This window comes from Choloepus didactylus, chromosome 2, assembly GCF_015220235.1.
Source record: "Choloepus didactylus isolate mChoDid1 chromosome 2, mChoDid1.pri, whole genome shotgun sequence".
Classification (NCBI taxonomy): domain Eukaryota; kingdom Metazoa; phylum Chordata; class Mammalia; order Pilosa; family Megalonychidae; genus Choloepus; species Choloepus didactylus.
Window position 1 is genome coordinate 243,088,939 of NC_051308.1, and position 18,270 is coordinate 243,107,208.

General features: G+C 40.0%; 1 protein-coding gene across 1 annotated transcript in view; it reads left to right on the plus strand.

The window, feature by feature from the left end:
• Window positions 1-18,270, plus strand: part of DNAJC11 (DnaJ heat shock protein family (Hsp40) member C11) — a 69,858-nt gene that overhangs the window by 27,055 nt on the left and 24,533 nt on the right. Inside the window, 2 exon segments of the mRNA XM_037828635.1 lie at window positions 1,266-1,339; window positions 7,222-7,323. Of these exon segments, the coding sequence (XP_037684563.1) occupies window positions 1,266-1,339; window positions 7,222-7,323 (176 nt within the window).

The window sequence follows — 18,270 nt, forward strand, 5'->3', positions numbered from 1 at the left end:
TAATTAGACAAAATGAAACTCAGATAATGTGTTTCTTTACAAGAAAGACTTCTCATTGTGGCCATACTATATTTCACTTTATAGTTCATTAGATTTTAATGGCCAGTGAACATCAGGCCGTGGTGCACAATCATGCACAGCTGGCGCAGTGTTGTCAGCAGAACCACTCTGTGTGGAAGGAGATCCATTTATGTGGCGGTCTTGACCAAAAGCCTGTTTTATTTCATCCTGCCTTTTAAATGACCGAATTACTTTTACTCTCATCTGAATTATCCCCATAGCTTGTTTGTATTGTTTTGGAGATTCGGGGAAGTGTTAACAGAAGAACCATCCGGTGCTTCCGAAAATGCTGTGGCAGCACACCCCAGTGCTTAACCTAAAGGAATGTGAAAGGAAAATAGTGAATAAATAATTCCTTATTAAATCCTAGAGATTAACTGAAGAAGTTTGTCTCCCATGTTTTCCAACAGTCAGCGTTTCTCTCTTTCCCATAAGATTCGAATATGGATAGAATCATTTACATCGTTTTTTAATAAGGCCTAAAAATATGTGGGAAGTCTCTAGGGGGAGAAGAGGCAAAGGTCTTAAGCAGAAATTGGCAGAGTAAGGAGGGAAGATAACGACTGTTAGCTTTGCTAGCATTTAGCTTTGGTTCAGATATCCTTTGAATAGTGTTCACCCTTATGAAGAATTCTTTTTCTGATGCATGTTAGGCAGCGTGGCCGATACCATTGGGACAAGTGCTTTGTGACTTGCTGTTAAAATGGCTTACTAATAAAAAAGAGAGGAGGAAAAAAAAGTACCCTATCTTATGAGTTAGTAAAACTCTGTATAGTAAAAAATAAGTCAGATTTTTCTAGTGTCAGAGCCTGTCCCTAGTTCTACATTGTTTCTTTAGGAATTGGAATTAACTCTTTCTTTTTTATATACTCTGGCAGAAACATACGAAATTCTTTTAAAAACAACTTTCATGATACAAAGGAGTTGATGCACCTTCCTAAAAGGTGTACCTTAGAGTTGAGAGTAGCTTGGACACTGGGAAAATTCGACTTTTCTCATTTGTGGTCACCCTTTAAACATGTCCTAGTTTGGATCAGAAATGCAACTAGGAGGAAGGTTGTGTATGGAATGGAGAGGGTCTCCAGGAAGATTGTGACCGGACAGGGAAGAAAAAAGACAGGCAGTCTCGCCTAATGACATTCTTTTCAGAAAGGATCCAAAGGTGAATTTTGTACCTTGTAAAATGTTTGATTTTTAATTTGCAGTGCTTAATGACCCCCAAACCAGGGCCATCTATGATATATATGGGAAGAGAGGACTGGAAATGGAAGGATGGGAGGTAAGAGAAACTGTGCGTCTGGTGTCCCAGAAAAGTCACCACCACCAACAAACCCACACAGACACACACACACACACACACACACAAAGTACGATAATGTTTTTGAGAACAGTATCGAAGACAGTAGAGTCCCCTTCATTGCCACATACTTGGGTGTGAGAGGTTGCATTCCAGACTTGGCTTTGCATTTTCTCACTCTGAACTTGGGCCACTCAGTCGTTTAACTCGTCCTCAGTTTCCTAATCTGTCAAGTGAAAAGTAAGAGGGAGGTGCTGTTCCAATTATTTTTAACCCTGGGGTGAGGGTCGGAGGTTGGTGGAAGGCCATTTCTGCCAGGTACAATTCTGTCTATGCATGCACTCCCTTCCACTCTCTCCACCTTAGATTATGCATATAACTGCATTTAGGAAATGTTTCTGCTGGTAATGTGTTATGCAGGTGAACAAAATGAAAGCAGAAGAAAGTTGACAACTACTGGACTCAGCTGTCTATAGTGACCCTTCCATTTCTAATGTACTATGATATTAGAATATTGTCAAACATAATGAGCAAAACAAAATGTATAGCAAGTGTCTATGAAGTAGGTTACCCTGGGCAGCCGTGCTAGAGTGAGAACGATGGACTAAAATTCAGAAGGCTTGGCTTTCTTTTACTCTGCCACTGGCTTGATATAGAGCCTTGGGCAAGTCATTTGGCTGCTTTGCTCCTCCATTTTAGTATCTGTGAAATGAAGAGATGAGGGTCAGGTAGCAAAATGAATATGAAAATTAGTTGTAAAACTCTATAGTACTATAGGAACACAGAGGTGTTATTACTTAATTTCATTAAAGAAATTTGGTTCTAATGCCCAAGAAATTTTGATAGGCTGTTAACATTGAATTGACTATTGTTGGGCTAATTTTTCTTCATCATATAAGATTTCCCTTGAAGTTCTTTTGGCATTTAATCTCAAGTGTGTGCCTGTTTCTTCTACTTGTAGTACGAAAACCTTCTAATAAGGAGTGGAAGAGACGTGAAATGGGGTTCTATTCCCCTTTCTCCAGCTGCTTATTGTTGGTGGTTTGTGGGCCATATTCAACCAATAGATACATGTTTTGATTGCCCCACACAATGGATTGTATTTTCTAACATTTGAAACTTGGGAGGTTTTACATGAAAATCCAGTCTTCTGTCTTTTCTTGAAAATTCTGAACATTTGCTAACACTGGATCTGAATTCCCTCGTGGGACAGCAGTCAACTCTAACTGAGGAGACTCTACCCTTTGGACCGGGCTGTGCTGTCCAGTTTGCCCCGGCCCCCACCACTCCCTATTGTGTTCCACCTGACCCTTCACTCGTTTACATGTCCTGCCTGGCTCCACTAAGCATTTGGTTTGTGGCATCTGAAGTGATGGAACTAGCAATGCCTCATGTCATGTCAGTTCAGTGTAACTGAGTGGTAAGTCTTATAGCTTAGCCATTTTTATTTCCAAAAATGAAAATAAAATCCTGTTGTATTTACTAAATGTCTCCTCACACATTATATACCACTATAAACAAGCTACTTGGTTTTTTTGTTTTTTTTGTTTGTTTTGTTTTGTTTTTGCTTTTTTTTGTGGTGTGAGTTGGATACAGCTTTTCATGGCAGCAGCCATGTTACCAAAAGCTGTCAACCACTTTTACATATCCTACTTTAGACTCTAGGTTTCTAATTCCCAGCAGCATTATCCCAACTCTTATGGGAGCAATGGGACAATGTCTTCCTGGCAAAATACTGCATGGTTCCTATTGCCAAACCATATTATCTCTCAATTAAAAAAAAAGCAAAAAAACCACACACCTAGGAGTGATTATAAGAGCATATAGGCAGTCACAGGTGGTGGATGTACCTTTGGATAAGTTTTTGTAGTCACATTTTTTAGTACACTACTCTAAGGAAGTCAAGTTCTCATCCATCAGAATTGACTTTTCTTTTCATATTGATGCTAAAGCTCCGCAAGAGGAAAACACCTTCAGTGAAGATTGCAGGATGATGCCTCCCCAGATATTTACTTAGGGACGTATCAGTGCTTATCATACAGTGGGAACACTGAACCCTTGTTTATACTATAAAAGAAGAGTCTCCCTGAACTCAAGCTCATTTTATGGAGCTGGCACCAACATTCCTTTGAGGAATTCCTACAGCTGGATGGATTGTTGAATATATATGATGGGCTTCTCACATGTCAGTAATAGCTTCCACTCCAGGGAAGCAGCTCTGTTCCCTTCATGCTGCTGCTAATAGTTCTAGACTGTGAAACTTCCTGTTCCTAAAGGCTGTCCATTTACTGCAGATTTGTTTGGCTAAACAGATGCCTTTAATCCAGAGATCTCAAAGCACTCCAGAGACATGGTATAGTAATCACCCCCTATCCAAGCAGTAGTAAGACCTCCATTTTATTGGTGAGGCTGCAGATGAAATTTGAGGTTTTTTAGATTACTTAAAATATCAGCACTATTTTCAGTAAATACAGAAGTTTTCAGCATTTTTTTCTTTTTTTTTTTTTTTTTTTTTTAACCTTCAAGAGACTTTGTCGTTCTCTTGCAGGATTTCAAAGAAATGAGATGTAGCCATTTCCAGCTTGTTAAAACAGCCATTCTAGTTCTTTAAGTTGGTCGGCAGTGTTTGGGAGGATGCCCACATTGAAAATGAACAGTACCAGTGTATAGATTGACAGGCTGCATATGATGCATGCTGTTCATCAGAACCTTTCAAGTGACTGCTGTTTACCAATTGTAATAAAGTTTAGGATGCTTTGTTCTTGGTTACTTACATCTAGGGGTTGTTGAGTTCCAGGTGACTTGGTTTGGTTCCATTCCCCATCTTAATGCACTCTGTTTAGAAGGCTATAGGTAATAGGATGTAAGAAGCCCATGGAAGTGAAGGTTTCAGATGTCTTGCCCAGCAGACTATCTTCCCACTGCAGGGGGTCAGCCACTTTGACTTTGTAGTTGGCTCTGATTTGGCAACAGCTATTTGCAAATCTTGTGATGAGAAATGGAATGACCTCACACCTTTGGAATAGTTGCCTCTTTAGCTATCACAAAGTGTGTCAGAGAAAAGGTAGTGTATAGCTATGAATTCAGTCTGCAGAGGTGAAAGAGCTAGAATTCTTGAAAACAAATCTTGTCCTTCTCTGGCCTCTGTGGAGCCTGATGCTTTTCAGTTGTTTAGATTTACTGCAAGGTTCAAGTCTCAAAACTTAATTCCTGGAGGCTTTTCAATCTGTTTATGAAAAAAATCAGTATATAGGCATATTCATAGGGTCTGTTTATGTCTTGGTTAAAGTAACAGCTAATCAAACTTGTTTAATCTGCATTTTTAAAAATAGCACCCTGTTGAATTAGGGTATTCAATTATGAAATCTTCTCATTCAGGCTTGTACAGCCTGATTAAACAGCTCTTCCTTTCCAGATGCCAAGGCCTCAAACCCAGGCCCTCCTTGTCCTTAGGAATGAGTCACCTAGGCCATCATTGGCAGGGGTCTGGAAAATTTGTGGTTTGACAGTCACAGGTTCACTAATTTGGGGTTAAAAGTCAATAACGAATCAAGAAGTTGTTCTGGTTTGCTAAAGCTGCCAGAATTGAGTATTCCAGAAATGGATTAGCTTTTACAATGGGGGTGTATTAGTTCACAAATTTACAGTTCTCAGGCCATGAAAATCTCCCAATTAAGGCATCAACAGGACAATACCTTCTCTGAAGAAAGGCCAGTGGCATCTGGGATCCCTCTGTCACATGGGAAGGCACATGGCCAGAGTCTGCTGGTCCTCTCCCGAGTTTAGCTTCTGGTTTCTGTGGGCTTCTGTCTCTGGGCTTCTGTCTTACCTTCTCTCTCTTAGCTTCTCCTGGGGGCAAACTCTGGATTACATATCTTAGCTTCTCTAAGCTTTCTCCAAAATGTCTCTGCCTTTTATCCTCTCATAGAGGACTCCAGCAAGGGAACTAAGACCCACCTTGAATGGACGGGGTCACATCTCCATGGAAACAACCTAATCAAAATGTCCCACCCACAGTAGGTCTTCCCCCACAAGATTGGATTAAACAATCATAGTCTTTTCTGGGGTACATAACAGCTCCAAACCAGCACAGAAGTATTTTAAATCATTTTTTCTTGATCTTCAAGGTTATCAAGGTTAATAACCTACATTTCCCCAAAGCCTATATTTTTATTTTCTTTTGGTGAAGGCTGATAGGAGATTGAGGAGATAATGGGAACTTTGAAAAGCTGAACCTGGCTTTTGTTCAGTCCAAGATAGGGTGTCTTTGAGGAAGTAAAAGTGTCAAGAGGTGAAGGAGCAGGGTAAGCTTGCCTTGTCAGCATAACCCAGCATATTTTTGTGCGGTCACAAAACCGCCACTGTCCTGCCAACTAGGAGTTTCCGTGTAAACGTCCTTAAAAATAACCACCTCCCTCTTTGTAGTAATTGCTGATTTATGTTGGATTATTAGAGGAGAAAATGTTTTCATTATTTTTATCTGTTTACTTCCTGAAAGCAATAGTGAAAAATTTATTGAAGTTTTTTTGGACAGGCCAATTTTCGTATTTATTTTTCCCTATTGCATAATAAAAACAAGTTGCACAAATCCTATAATATGATCCCATTTATGTTCAAAATAAATAAACTTACATACATGTAAACATACAAATATTCAATGCATAAAACATTTTGGGAAAGATACATAAAACTTGAGTGTTGGCCTGTGAGAAGAAGGAAAAAAGTTGAAGGGGAAATTTTACTATTCATTTCTTATCCTTCTGTACTATTTTGATTTTTTTGCTATAAGCATGTTTTGGTTTTTTATTTTTTTAACGATTTTTAAAACTTGGGGCTTCCAAGATAGTTTTATCTTACATCATCTGTAATGTTTTTTGAGCGGCGTCTCAAGACTTCCCTGTATTTTTTTAGTAACATAGGCAAATCCATCTGATGATTTTGGTCCTGATAGAAGAAAAGTAACTCCTTTTTCGGTCCTACCCTGACTGCTGTGCTTCTCGCAGGGAAATAGTATTTTGTAGCCATAAACAGGACCCTTACAAATGATGCAGTTGTGGACCTCAGGCGTGCAGTGCCCTTTCCTTCTGTTGTTTCTTCCACTCTTTGAATTCTCAGCGGGATTGTCTTCTTTTCGTGATAAGCTAAAAAAGGCCAAGATCTCATAGTTTTGACATCACTGTGCATCCCTGAGTGTTAATGTAGTCCGTGTTGAGCTCCTGAGTATTGTTATACTAAAGTATAACTGGTCCTGTACATTCTAAGGTTCATGTCATATCTTAGGAAGAAGAATCCCATGATTCTAAAACATCCGACCTGATAGCTTGAGATCCCTCGGTCCAAGAAGCTCAAAAAGTCCCTAGTGGTCACCACTGGCTTACTAGGGGGGAGACCCAGCATCGTCACTCCCACATACTCAAACGGCTTCTGCATTCATTTTAATATTTAATATTTGTCATCTGGGCCTCATTAAGGACTTTAAACTATGAGATTTAAGGAGAGATTCCCTTTGTAAGATTCCTGCAGCCTCAGAGATAAGTTAATAAAATTAAGAAAAGAAGATAATTTCTAAGTCTCTTTGGAGAGTGGAGGGAAATCATGTCCTAGGAAATAATCAGGGCAGCAGTGCTGGGCAGGTGCAGTGGTGAACCCTTTCTTTCCCAGGGGCTGGGCCCTCTTTTGAGGGAGGTCTCTGTTTCAGATTGTGTGCTGGGACACCCCCTTCCATTGACTGGTGCCTCTTAGGGTCATGACGGAAGGGGTGGTGGGACCCTAGGCAGCATGCACACCCCAGAAATGAATGATTCCAGGCATTTGCATGTGTTTTCTGGCTTCTTAATATCTTCTCACTTTGGCTCTGCCCACAGGTGGTGGAAAGGAGGAGAACACCAGCTGAAATCAGGGAAGAGTTTGAGCGGCTGCAGAGGGAGAGGGAAGAAAGGAGACTGCAACAGCGAACCAATCCCAAGGTAAACCAGGAAACGCATAGTGAGGAGGGTCGGAAGGCTTCCGGACAGAGGGCAGGTCCACAATAACTGGGTACTGGTAGCTTTTGAAAGTAGTCACAGGCAGAGTTGGGTTGGAACAAAGTGGTGCTTGTTTTGTCTCTGAGTGGGATTCTTTCTGGAAAGCAGCTCCCTGGGTAGTTCAACAGAGCTACTGCTGACCCAGAGAGAAGCATTTTGAACCAGATGGAGGGAAGACAAAACCCAACCCCATGGTTTTTCCAAAAGCCAAGGAGTGTTCCCAGACAGAAGCTCAGGCTAGTTCTCTAAGACCTTTTCCTCTAGCCATGCTACCCAGATTCTCAGCTGGTGAAGATCAGTTAAAGAGCAGTGTCTGGAAAGGACACCACTCAACAAAGCACTGAGGGGACAGAATTCGTGTACCTGTTAGACTGCAGAAAATGCAACAATTGGGAGGGGTTGGGGCATTTCCAAATTGTATTGGGGAGGAGCCTCTGCTTTCCTCACCCCAAGACAGCAATGCGTGAACACCAGTCACCAGTCACTAACTGCTTTAACTACAGATAACCCTCTTTAACCCACCAACATCCTTTAGGGAGTTTGAGTCATTTCACCCAGTGATGCTCTGAGTCTGAGTAGTACGCTTCTTTCCTGTACGTGATTCCTTTTTCCTTCATTTTACTGGGGAGATTGTTCTGGGTGTGTGTCCCAGCCCTGTGGCAAACAGGACACCTCGATCCATTTGAGGTGCCCGTTACACTGATGATTAACCTAGTACTGAACATGACCCAGTTACTGTTCACCTGTGTGGCAGCCAGGACCTATCAATGTGGCCAGGGTGGCCTGGCTGGCAGCCTGTGTCTGTCTTGATGAGGAGCTGGTGACCTCTCCCAGCTCTTCCGTAACCTCTACTCAAAGGCTCCCGTAATTGGTGTCATTTCAGCAGCATTTTGTGGGGAGAGGTAAACCCACAAAAAGTTATAGGAAGCATCATTGTTTTTCTTTAAACTTTTTAAAGAAAAAGAACAATTGCTAGCTTACAATTGGGAGGCATGTGAAACTGAACTTTTCATCAAATACATCCTACAAAAAATTTTGTGCCAACTCCTGTGTCACTTAAAAGACCATATATTCCGAGGTTTCCCTTCTGTTTGAATCCTACGTTTCAGAGTGTATTTGTCAGCGGAAACATCTCTTTTCCTTTCCACCCACCTTCCCCTTGAATAAGTGAAGACTTCAGTAGTGCACTTACCTTTTGGTCAGATGGAAATAGAGAGTTGAAACATGGATAAACCGAGTCAGGGAGTTTGAGATATTCAGAAAACTGAAGCTCTCGGAGGCGCCCTGAACTGAGCTGGTGGGCATCCTGCTCTCATCTCCCAGCCGGGTGCTCAGGTCTGGTTTGAAGGACTCTGTTGGCAATTGGAGGTGAGGGTTTGTGGGGGGAGATGGAAGCCTGGTGGGAGCCTGCTCTTGCTTTGAGGTTTTTGCCCTCTGGCTGGAGTTTCATTGCCTGCAGAGCAATGAGAAGGAAAGAGAACCTCCCTATAGGCCTCAGCCTCTGTGTTCTGTTATAAAATTGGCCATCTGGGTGTGGGCAGCAATTGCTTATTGGGATTCTATGGAAATGTGTCTCTAGGCCATGTTTCTGTGAAATGAGGGAGCACAGCTGTGATGATTTCATACAGGCATGCAAGTTATTTTAAGATTTCCAATACTTTGCTACTTTTATAAACTGCTTCCAAATAAATAAAATATTTTCTAGCCAAAACTATTGAGTGATAATCAGATGTTGGCTATGCAGCCTTTTTGGGGAGACGTGTTGAGGTGGGCCTTTTATTCCATTTCTGAGTTTTGATTTGCTTTTCCAGGTGCATAAGAGGGTTTGGTATGTTTTCAAACTAAGAAGAAAGGGGTGATTTCCTCTTTTAAGAAGACCATAGAGAGAAGGAATTTTGTTTGACATAGGGACAAGTGCTGGCCTGTTAACCTGGATCCCCACAGAGGACCACAGCTTGTTGGGTTTAGCAGCTGTATGACATTTGTGATGTTGCCACTTGAAACATTTTCATCAATAACAGTTTATTAGGTGGGGATTTTCTTGTAGGAGGTGTATACCAAGAACAGGCAAAAGGGTCTAGAGGGGAGAATCCCAAGTTAGAAGTAATGACTCTTGAGACTAATGATGCAGGACAGGGTACAAACAGTTTAACCTGCAGCTGATTTTCTTATTTATAAATGAAGACATCTGTCCTAACTACTATGTCAAGTTGTTAACAGATTGAAAAAGGAGGGGTAAGATGGGGACATAGAGAGGAGTGGAATTTAGTCAGTCCCCTGAAATAACTAATAAACAACCAGGAACAATAAGTAAATAATTTGGAATAACTGCTGGGAGACAACCGTGACTATCCACACATCATACACTAACCTGGATTGGGAGGAATGCCTGAGATCGCAGCATAGAATCTGGAAGTAAAAACTGCCGAACCGCGCCAAGAGCCCCTCCCCCCATGGCAGGCTGAGCTGCAAAACCTCGCTGTGGTAGAGAGTGGCACTCCCTGAGCAAGCAAATATAGCTCTGCTAAGCTCCAACTGGGGTTTTAATTAACAAATGTGGGCTACTGAATACAAGCTACAAACCCCCAACAAGCAGATAGAGGCTTTTAGTGATGACTGACCTTAAAGAACCAGAAGACTCATCTGTCCCGGGAAGGGGAGCCCAGAAGACCAAGTGTTACATCTGACTGACAACTGAAACTGGGGGCCGTGTACTGGCTCCAAAAGGGGACTTTCTGTCCCTTTTTCTCTCTCTCTCAACCTGAGAGGCTCAGAGGAGAAAGCCTCAGACATTTTCAGTTCGCAGTGCTCTGACCCAGACAGGGGTGGAGATAACAGAGTCAGAAAGGCTATTCAAATGCAGATGATAAATCCCTAGGGGGTGTATCTTCACTAAGAGGAAGGAACTGGGACCTAGCTTTCCCTTCGGAACCAGACCCCAGAGCCTGGGGGGAAACAGTGAAAACAGAAACTAAGGATGCCACACCTTCTTACACCAGTCAGGAGCGATAGGCTGACAGGTGCCACCTGCTGGGCAGGTTAGGAAAAGCACAGTGACTGGAGACCTCACAGGAAAGTCTGTCATTCCCTTAAGATACATCCTGAATATAGCCCCATTCTGAGACCTGAACCCGTTCTGGTCTGGGAAAATCTGATTGGGGTAACCAAGGAAACCAGATGCCTAGACAACAGAAAACTGCAATATACGCTAGGAAAAACAAAGATATGGAACAAACTTACACCTCAATCAAGATACAGTTGAGATATTGTTTCACTTTAATGAAACAATCTCTTAAAGATTTTCAAAGAAATATGCTAAATCAAATCAAAAACCAAATCAGTGAGTTCAGGGAAGAAATAACAAAAGAAATGAAGGCTAGAAAGAAAACCCTGGATGAACATAAGGTAGAAATTGAAAGTTTTGAAAAACAACTGGCAGAATCTATGGAAATGAAAGGCACAACACAAGAGATGAAAAACACAATGGAGACATACAACAGCAGATCTCAAGAGGCAGAACAAAACACTCGGGAACTGGAGAACAAGACACCTGAAACCCTATACACAAAAGAACAGATAGGGAAAAGAATGGAAAAATATGAGTAACATCTCAGGGAATTGAATGACAAAATGAAGTGCATGAATGTATATGTCTGGGGTGTCCCAGAAGGAGAAGAGAAGGGAAAAGGGGCAGAAGCAATAACAGAGGAAATAATCAGTGAAAATTTCCCATCTCTTATGAAAGACATAAAATTACAGATCCAAGAAGCGCAGTGTACCACAAACAGAATAGATCTGGATAGACCTACACCAAGACACTTAATAATCAGATTATCAAACGTCAAAGACGAAGAGAATCCTGAAAGCAGCAAGAGAAAAGTGATCCATCACATACAAAGGATGCTTAATAAGACTATGTGCAGATTTCTCAATGGAAACCATGGAGGCAAAAAGGAAGTGGTGTGATATATTTAAGGTAGTGAGAGAGAAAAACCACCAACCAAGAATCCTATATCCAGCAAAACTGTCCTTCAAATATGAGGGAGAGTTTAAAATATTCTCTGACATACAGGCAGAGAGTTTGTGAACAAGATACCTGCTCTACAGGAAACACTAAAGGGAGCACTACAGACAGATAGGAAAAGACAGGAGTGAGAGGTTTGGAACACAGTTTTGGGTGATGGTAGCACAGCAATGTAAGTACACTGAACAAAGATGACTATGAATATGGTTGAAAGAGGAAGGTTAGGAGCATGTGGGATACCAGAAGGAAAGAGGAAAGATAAAGACTGGGACTGTATAACTCAGTGAAACCTAGGGTGCTCAATGATTGTGATAAAATATACAAATATGTTTTTACATGAGGGAGAACATGTAAATGTCAACCTTGCAAGGTGTTAAAAATAAGGTGGTATTGGGGGAAAAAATAAAATCAATTCAAACTAGAGACTGTAGTTAACAGAAACATTGTATTATGCTTCCTTTAAAGTCACAAAGGCAATATACTAAAGCTAAATGCCTATGAGAGGGGGACATAAGGGAGGGGTATGGGATTCTATCTTTCCTTTTGTTGCTTTTTAGCTATGTTTTTTTTCTTTCTTTTTCTTTTTGTCTCTCTACCTTCTTTGACTCTTCCTCCTTCTTTGTGGAAGAGATGGAGATGTCCTTATATAGATAGTGGTGATAGTGGTGAATACATAAATATGTGACTATACAGGGAACCATCTATTGTTTACTTAGGATGGAAAGTATGGTGGGTAAACAAAACCATCTTAAAAAAAAACAGGTTGATGAAGAAACCTTAAGGGCACTACATTGAGTGAAATAAGTCAGATTCAGAAGGACAAATATTGCATGGTCTCACTGATATGAACTGAATATAATATGTAAACACATAGACATGAAATATAAGTTAACAGGATATAGAGCAAGGCTGAAGAATGGGGAGCGGTTGCATATTTTGAGCAGAATGCTCAACTAGGTTGAACTTAAGTGTCTGGAAGTGGACAGAGGTGATGGTAGCATGTTATTGTGAGCATAACTAACAGTGCTGAATGGTGTGTGAATGTGGTGGAAAGGGGAAGCTTAGAGTCATGTGTATCACCAGAAGGAAAGTTGGAGGTTAAAAGATGGGAATGTATGAAACAGTGAATCTTGTGGTGGACAATGTCCATGATTAACTGTACAAATATTAGGAATCTCTTTCATGAACTAGAGCAAATATATGACACTATAACTAGAAGTAAATAATAGAGGGGTATATAGGGAAAAAATATACCTATTGCAAACTATGTACTACAGTTAACAGTATTTTAACATTCTTTCATCAACAGTAACAAATGTACTGTATCAATACTGTGAGTCAGTAATGGGGGGGTTAGGGGTATGGGAGGATTTTTCTTTTTTTTTGTCTTTATTCCTTTTCTGGAGTAATGAAAATGTTCTAAAAACTGGGAAAAGAAAATTAATTGTGGTGATGGTACCATATGATGGTACCGTGGGCAATTGATTGTGCACTTGGGTTCTTTGGATAATTGTATAGTATGTGAATAATCTCAATAAAATTAAATTTAAAAAAATATATAAAAATTATTGGAAAAATATGAACTAGGTGTTAACTTAGAGAAAGTTAAGTCTGCTATATAAATGTAAAGTGGTAATAGTGCCAAGGTGAGGTTAAGAATTAAATGTTTTGGTACTTCATTTGGCACCAAAATGGAAATAAATTGACTCAGTCAGGCCTGCCATTTGCCCTGTGATGGCTGAGTTTCGATACGGTTTTTCAATTGGGATTTGAAAATGGTTCTCCAGCAACTGCATCAGCCTTTTCCCATGACCAAGGCCCCCCATGCTGTTTGTGTTGTGGCCAGCCACCTGTAGTTCTTGATTCGTGTGAAGTGGGCACCGTGGTGACCAGAAGGGATCAGTGGAATACCAACTCCACAAGCTCCCTAGCTGATAAAACACACGCACACACAGAAACATGCTCACACACAATCACCCTCACACACACAAACACATACTCACACACACATACACAAATAGGAGCTTGGACTTAGAGTCAAAAGCCTGGATTCCGAGTCTTCCACTTTCCAGGTCTGTACCCTTGATCAAGTCACTTTGCCCAGTTTCTCCCAGTGTTGATTGGGAGGTTTCCTGCGAGAGGCAACTACTTGGGGTTCAATCCTTGGAATCCAAGGACCTTCGTTCTAATTGCCTCTGTGTTCTATCTTTGCTTTGCCCTATGAAATCTCTATTTCCTGCTGGAAAATGCCAAGCTCAGGTTGCTGCAGTGCTAGTGTAGCCAAGGCCTTCCATGTTTGGAGCCCAGGTTTGGGAAGAGGCATTATGGCGAGACAGGCCATGTGGTTGTCTGCGAGGACTGTGTGACTGGAATCTGATTAGACTGCCATGGCCTTCTCCTTCCGTCTTGAAGTTTTATGTTTTATTTATATATCCCATCTACAGTTCTTGCCTTTTAGAGACCAAGAGTATACAGTCTCTAACCAAGATTGTTCTGTTCTGTATTCACTTCATATTGATCATTTTAATTCCTTCCTTTTGTTAATACTCATAAATCTTACCTGTGGACAGCGGTGGCTATGAGAATCCTTAGATGACAACTAGACCCCAGACCAGCATTGTCCAACTTTATTGCTGCCTTTGTAATGAACTTGTTTAGATCCCGTGTGGAGCAGAGGATTAGGTTTAGGATAAAAATCCTTTCTGATTTTAGAAATGCTACGTTATCATTGTGGTTTGTGGAATAGCTTAAAAGCACAATTCAACTTTATGAGAAAAACATACTTTAATAATGTATCAAGACACCTAACTATAAAAATACTTGAAAATCCAAAAAACGTTTTCATAAAAACATATAAGTATGTCACTCAATTGTATTTGAAAAGTTTGTAAAAAACAAACTTACTTTTGATTGCCATAACTAATGGTTGTAGCCGTCAGAATGAGCCTGGGGTTGTGACTTCAGTCTGTTCCTGTGGAAACGATTCTGATGTCAGAAACTGACTTGGCTGACAGGATAATGGTCCAGGAGAAAACCTGTTTGAACCCATATGTTTGTTGAGCTGAATGGCAGGAAGGGGCAATTTACTGTATGTAGGAATGGGCTGCTGTTGAAATTGGAGAAATGGGAAGTTGCTATGTGAGGAAAGGGAAGAAAACCTGGTTAATCAAATCTGGGAAATTGCTGTTTATAAAACTGAGCCTTTGAGGAGGAGAAGAGGTGGCTCTCTGCTTAGAAGGCACAGAGGGAGTCAAAAGATAGAAAACAGTTTGTCTCTGAGCATTACTTGAAAGACTGTTCCACCCCCATCATGTCAGCAGTCTCTCACAAGACTTTAGAATTTATAGAATTTAAAGGCTCCTGTTTATAGATGGGGACAGCGGTTAGTGAGTAATGGTTGGGAAGAAAGTGGTCTTAGAGGCCCTGATAAGTTTGCATTTGATCCCCCATAAAATTTGAGAATACGAATTACTTTCATCTCAGAAAGAATGATTCTGTGGAAATGATCATCACAAGAGCTGTCCTGGGTCCATCAGTTATAAAATGGGCACATTTTACATAGCCTTTTACCTTCCTGCCTCTTTTGGTAGAATTTTCAATGACTGTATAGTTACTTTTGAGAATGTGTTTGGCAAAAATTGCTCATTTTATCCTTATGGCCATATAAATAATAAGCAAAACCCCATAGTAATATATTCAGTGGTGAAAAACTGAACGCTTTTCCTCAGTCAGGAACAAGACAAGGATGCCCACCTTCTCCACTGCTGTTCAGCATCGTACTAGAAGTTCTAGCCAGAGCAGTTAGGCAGGAAAAAGAAATGAAAAGCATCCAAATTGGATAGGGAGACGGAAAACTTTCCCTATTCACAGACAGCATGATCCTGTAAAAAGAAAACCCAAAGCTTTCTTGTAGTAAGCTGTAGAACTCATTGAATTCAGCAGAGTAGCAGGGTACAAGGTCACCATGCAAAAATCAGTGGTGTTTTTATACACCAGCAATGAATAATCCACAAAGCAAATCAAGAAAACCATTCCATTTACTAAGCAACTAAAAGAATCAAATATCTAGGAATAAATTTAACCAAGAATGTGAAGGACTTATATGTGGAAAACTTACAAAACATTGCTGAAAGAAATTAAAGAAGACCTAAATATATGGAAGACATTCCACATCCATGGATTGAAATGTTAAGATGTCAGTACTACCCAAAGTGATTTACAGATTCAAGGCAATTCCAATCAAACATCCTACCTACAGCCTTTGCAGAAATGGAAAAGCCAATCATTAAATGTATATGGAAGGGCAAGGGGTCCTAAATTCCCAAAAACATCTTGAAAAAGAACATAGTTGGAAGACTCACACATCCTGATTTATATCTACAAAGCTAATGTAATCAAAAGTGTGGTTTTGGCATAAGGACAGACATAGAGACCAGTGAAACTGAATTGAGAGTTCTGAAATAAACCCTCACATCTATGACTAACTGATTTTTTTTAATTCAGTTTTACTGAGATATATTCACATACCATACAGTCATCCAAAGTGTACAATCAGTTGTTCACAGTACCATCATATAGTTGTGCATTCATCACCCCAATCTATTTTTTGAACATTTTCCTTGTACCAGAAAAAGTGAAAATAAGAATATAAAATAAAAGTAAAAAAGAACACCCAAATCATCCTCCCCTCCCACCCTATTTTTCATTTAGTTTTTGTCCCCGTTTTTCTACTTATCCATCCATATACTGGATAAAGGGAGTGTGATCCACAAGGACACCACCACTACCAAGAATCTCATATCCCTCCCTTATATCCCCCTCTCAAACATATTTAGCCTTGGTATATTGCCTTTGTTACATTTAATGGAAGCATATTACAATGTTACTATTGACCATAGACTCCAGTTTGCTTTGATTATATTTTTTCTCCAATACCATCTCCTTTCCAACACTCTGCATGGTTGACATTCGTTTGTTCTCCCATATGCAAGAACAATTTTATATTTGTACATTTAGTCACAATCATTGACCACTCCAGTTTTTGCTGAGTTAAAAAGTCCCAGTCTTTATCTTCTATCTTTACTGCAGGTGTCATTCATGCCCCTAGGCCACCTCTTTCAGCTGTACTCACAGACATCTTTGTTCAGTGTAGTTACAATATTGTGCTACCATCACATAGTATTATGCTATCTATTCCTGGATCTATTTAATCAATCCTGCTGAACATTCTGCAGTCCTTCAGCATCAAATGCCTGATCTCTACCCTCTTTCTATCTCCTGGTAGCCTGTCTTATCAGCTTTTAACTCTCAAAGTTTGCTCATTAATGTTAGTTCATGTTAGTGAGACCATACAGATTTTGTCCTTTTGTTTCTGGATAACTTCGCTCAACATAATGTCCTCAGGGCTCATCCACGTGATTATATGTTCCGTGTCTTTGTTCTGTATGACTGGCTGATTTTTGACAAGGGTGCCAAGTCCACTCATTGGGGACAAAAATAGTCTCTTTAGCAAATGGTGTTGGAAAAACTGATTATCCATATACAAAAGAATGAAAGTGGGCCCCTACCTCACACCATATACAAAAATTAGCTCATCAACCTAAATATAAGAGCTAAAAACATAAAACTCTTAGAAGAAAGCCTAGGGGAATACCTTCAGGATCTTGAATTAAACAATGGATGCTTAGACTTTAAACCAAAGGCAAATGTAACAGAAGAAAAAATAAATTGGACTTCTTCAAAATTAAGTACTTTTATACAGCAAAAATACTGAAAGAAAACCTACAGAGTGGGAGAAAATATTTCAAAATCAAAAATCTGATAAGGGTTTAATATCCAGACTATATAAAGAACTCCTACAACTCGACAACAAAAAAACAAGCCAATTAAAAAAACAGGCAAAGGACTTGAGTAGACATTTCTCCAAAGATATATTGATGGCCAGTAAGCACCTGATGAAAAGATGCTCAAGATCATTACCAGTTAGGGAAATGCAAATCAAAACCGCAGAGAGATACCATTTCATACCCACTAAAATGGCTTTTTGTTTTTTTAATGGAAAATAGCAAGTGTTGACAAGGATGCAGAGAAATAGGAGCCCTTGTGCATTGTTGGTGGGAATGTAAAATGATGCAGATACTGTGGATGCAGTTTGGCAGCTGTATAGAATGACCATATGACTCGGCATTCCCAGGTCTTGAGTATATCTTTTTAGGATATACTCAAAAGAATTACTAGGATATACTCAAAAGAATTGAAAGCAGGCACTTGAACACATACTTGTACACCAGTGTTAATGGCAATATTATTCACAATTGCCAAAAGGTAGAATCGTTCAGTGGGTAAATGGATTTTAAAAATGTGGTTTGCCCATACATGGAATGAAGCCTGGGTGTAATGGTGTCTTTTGGTTATATTGGATCCTCTGGATCAAGAAGCTTCTGAGGATTACAGACACAAAATTTTGATACATTTAAAAATAAACATATAACTTGATTGTGATATTCATAGTTTTGAAGTAGTTTCTAGTTCCAAAGGTATACCACATATAATCTTTAAGGGTGGAGAGAATATTTTTCAATTTTTTTTTTTTTTTTTTGGTCAGAGTAATATGTCCAATTGGTTTTAAAAGTCAAAAAGTTAGTAGGCTTAGAAGGAAAAGAAAAGAAAACAAAAAACGGGCTGTTCCCCCCACCCATCTTTCTCTATTCCTGACTCCGTTTCCCCAGAGACAGCCACCCCCACATCTTTGAGCTGTTTCTTGTGACATATATTCCACATTTCTCCGTCTCAGATTTATACTGCTATTTCTTCATTTTTCAGTTTTAGTAATTATCTCTTGGCTTCCTATTAGGAAAGATAAGGAT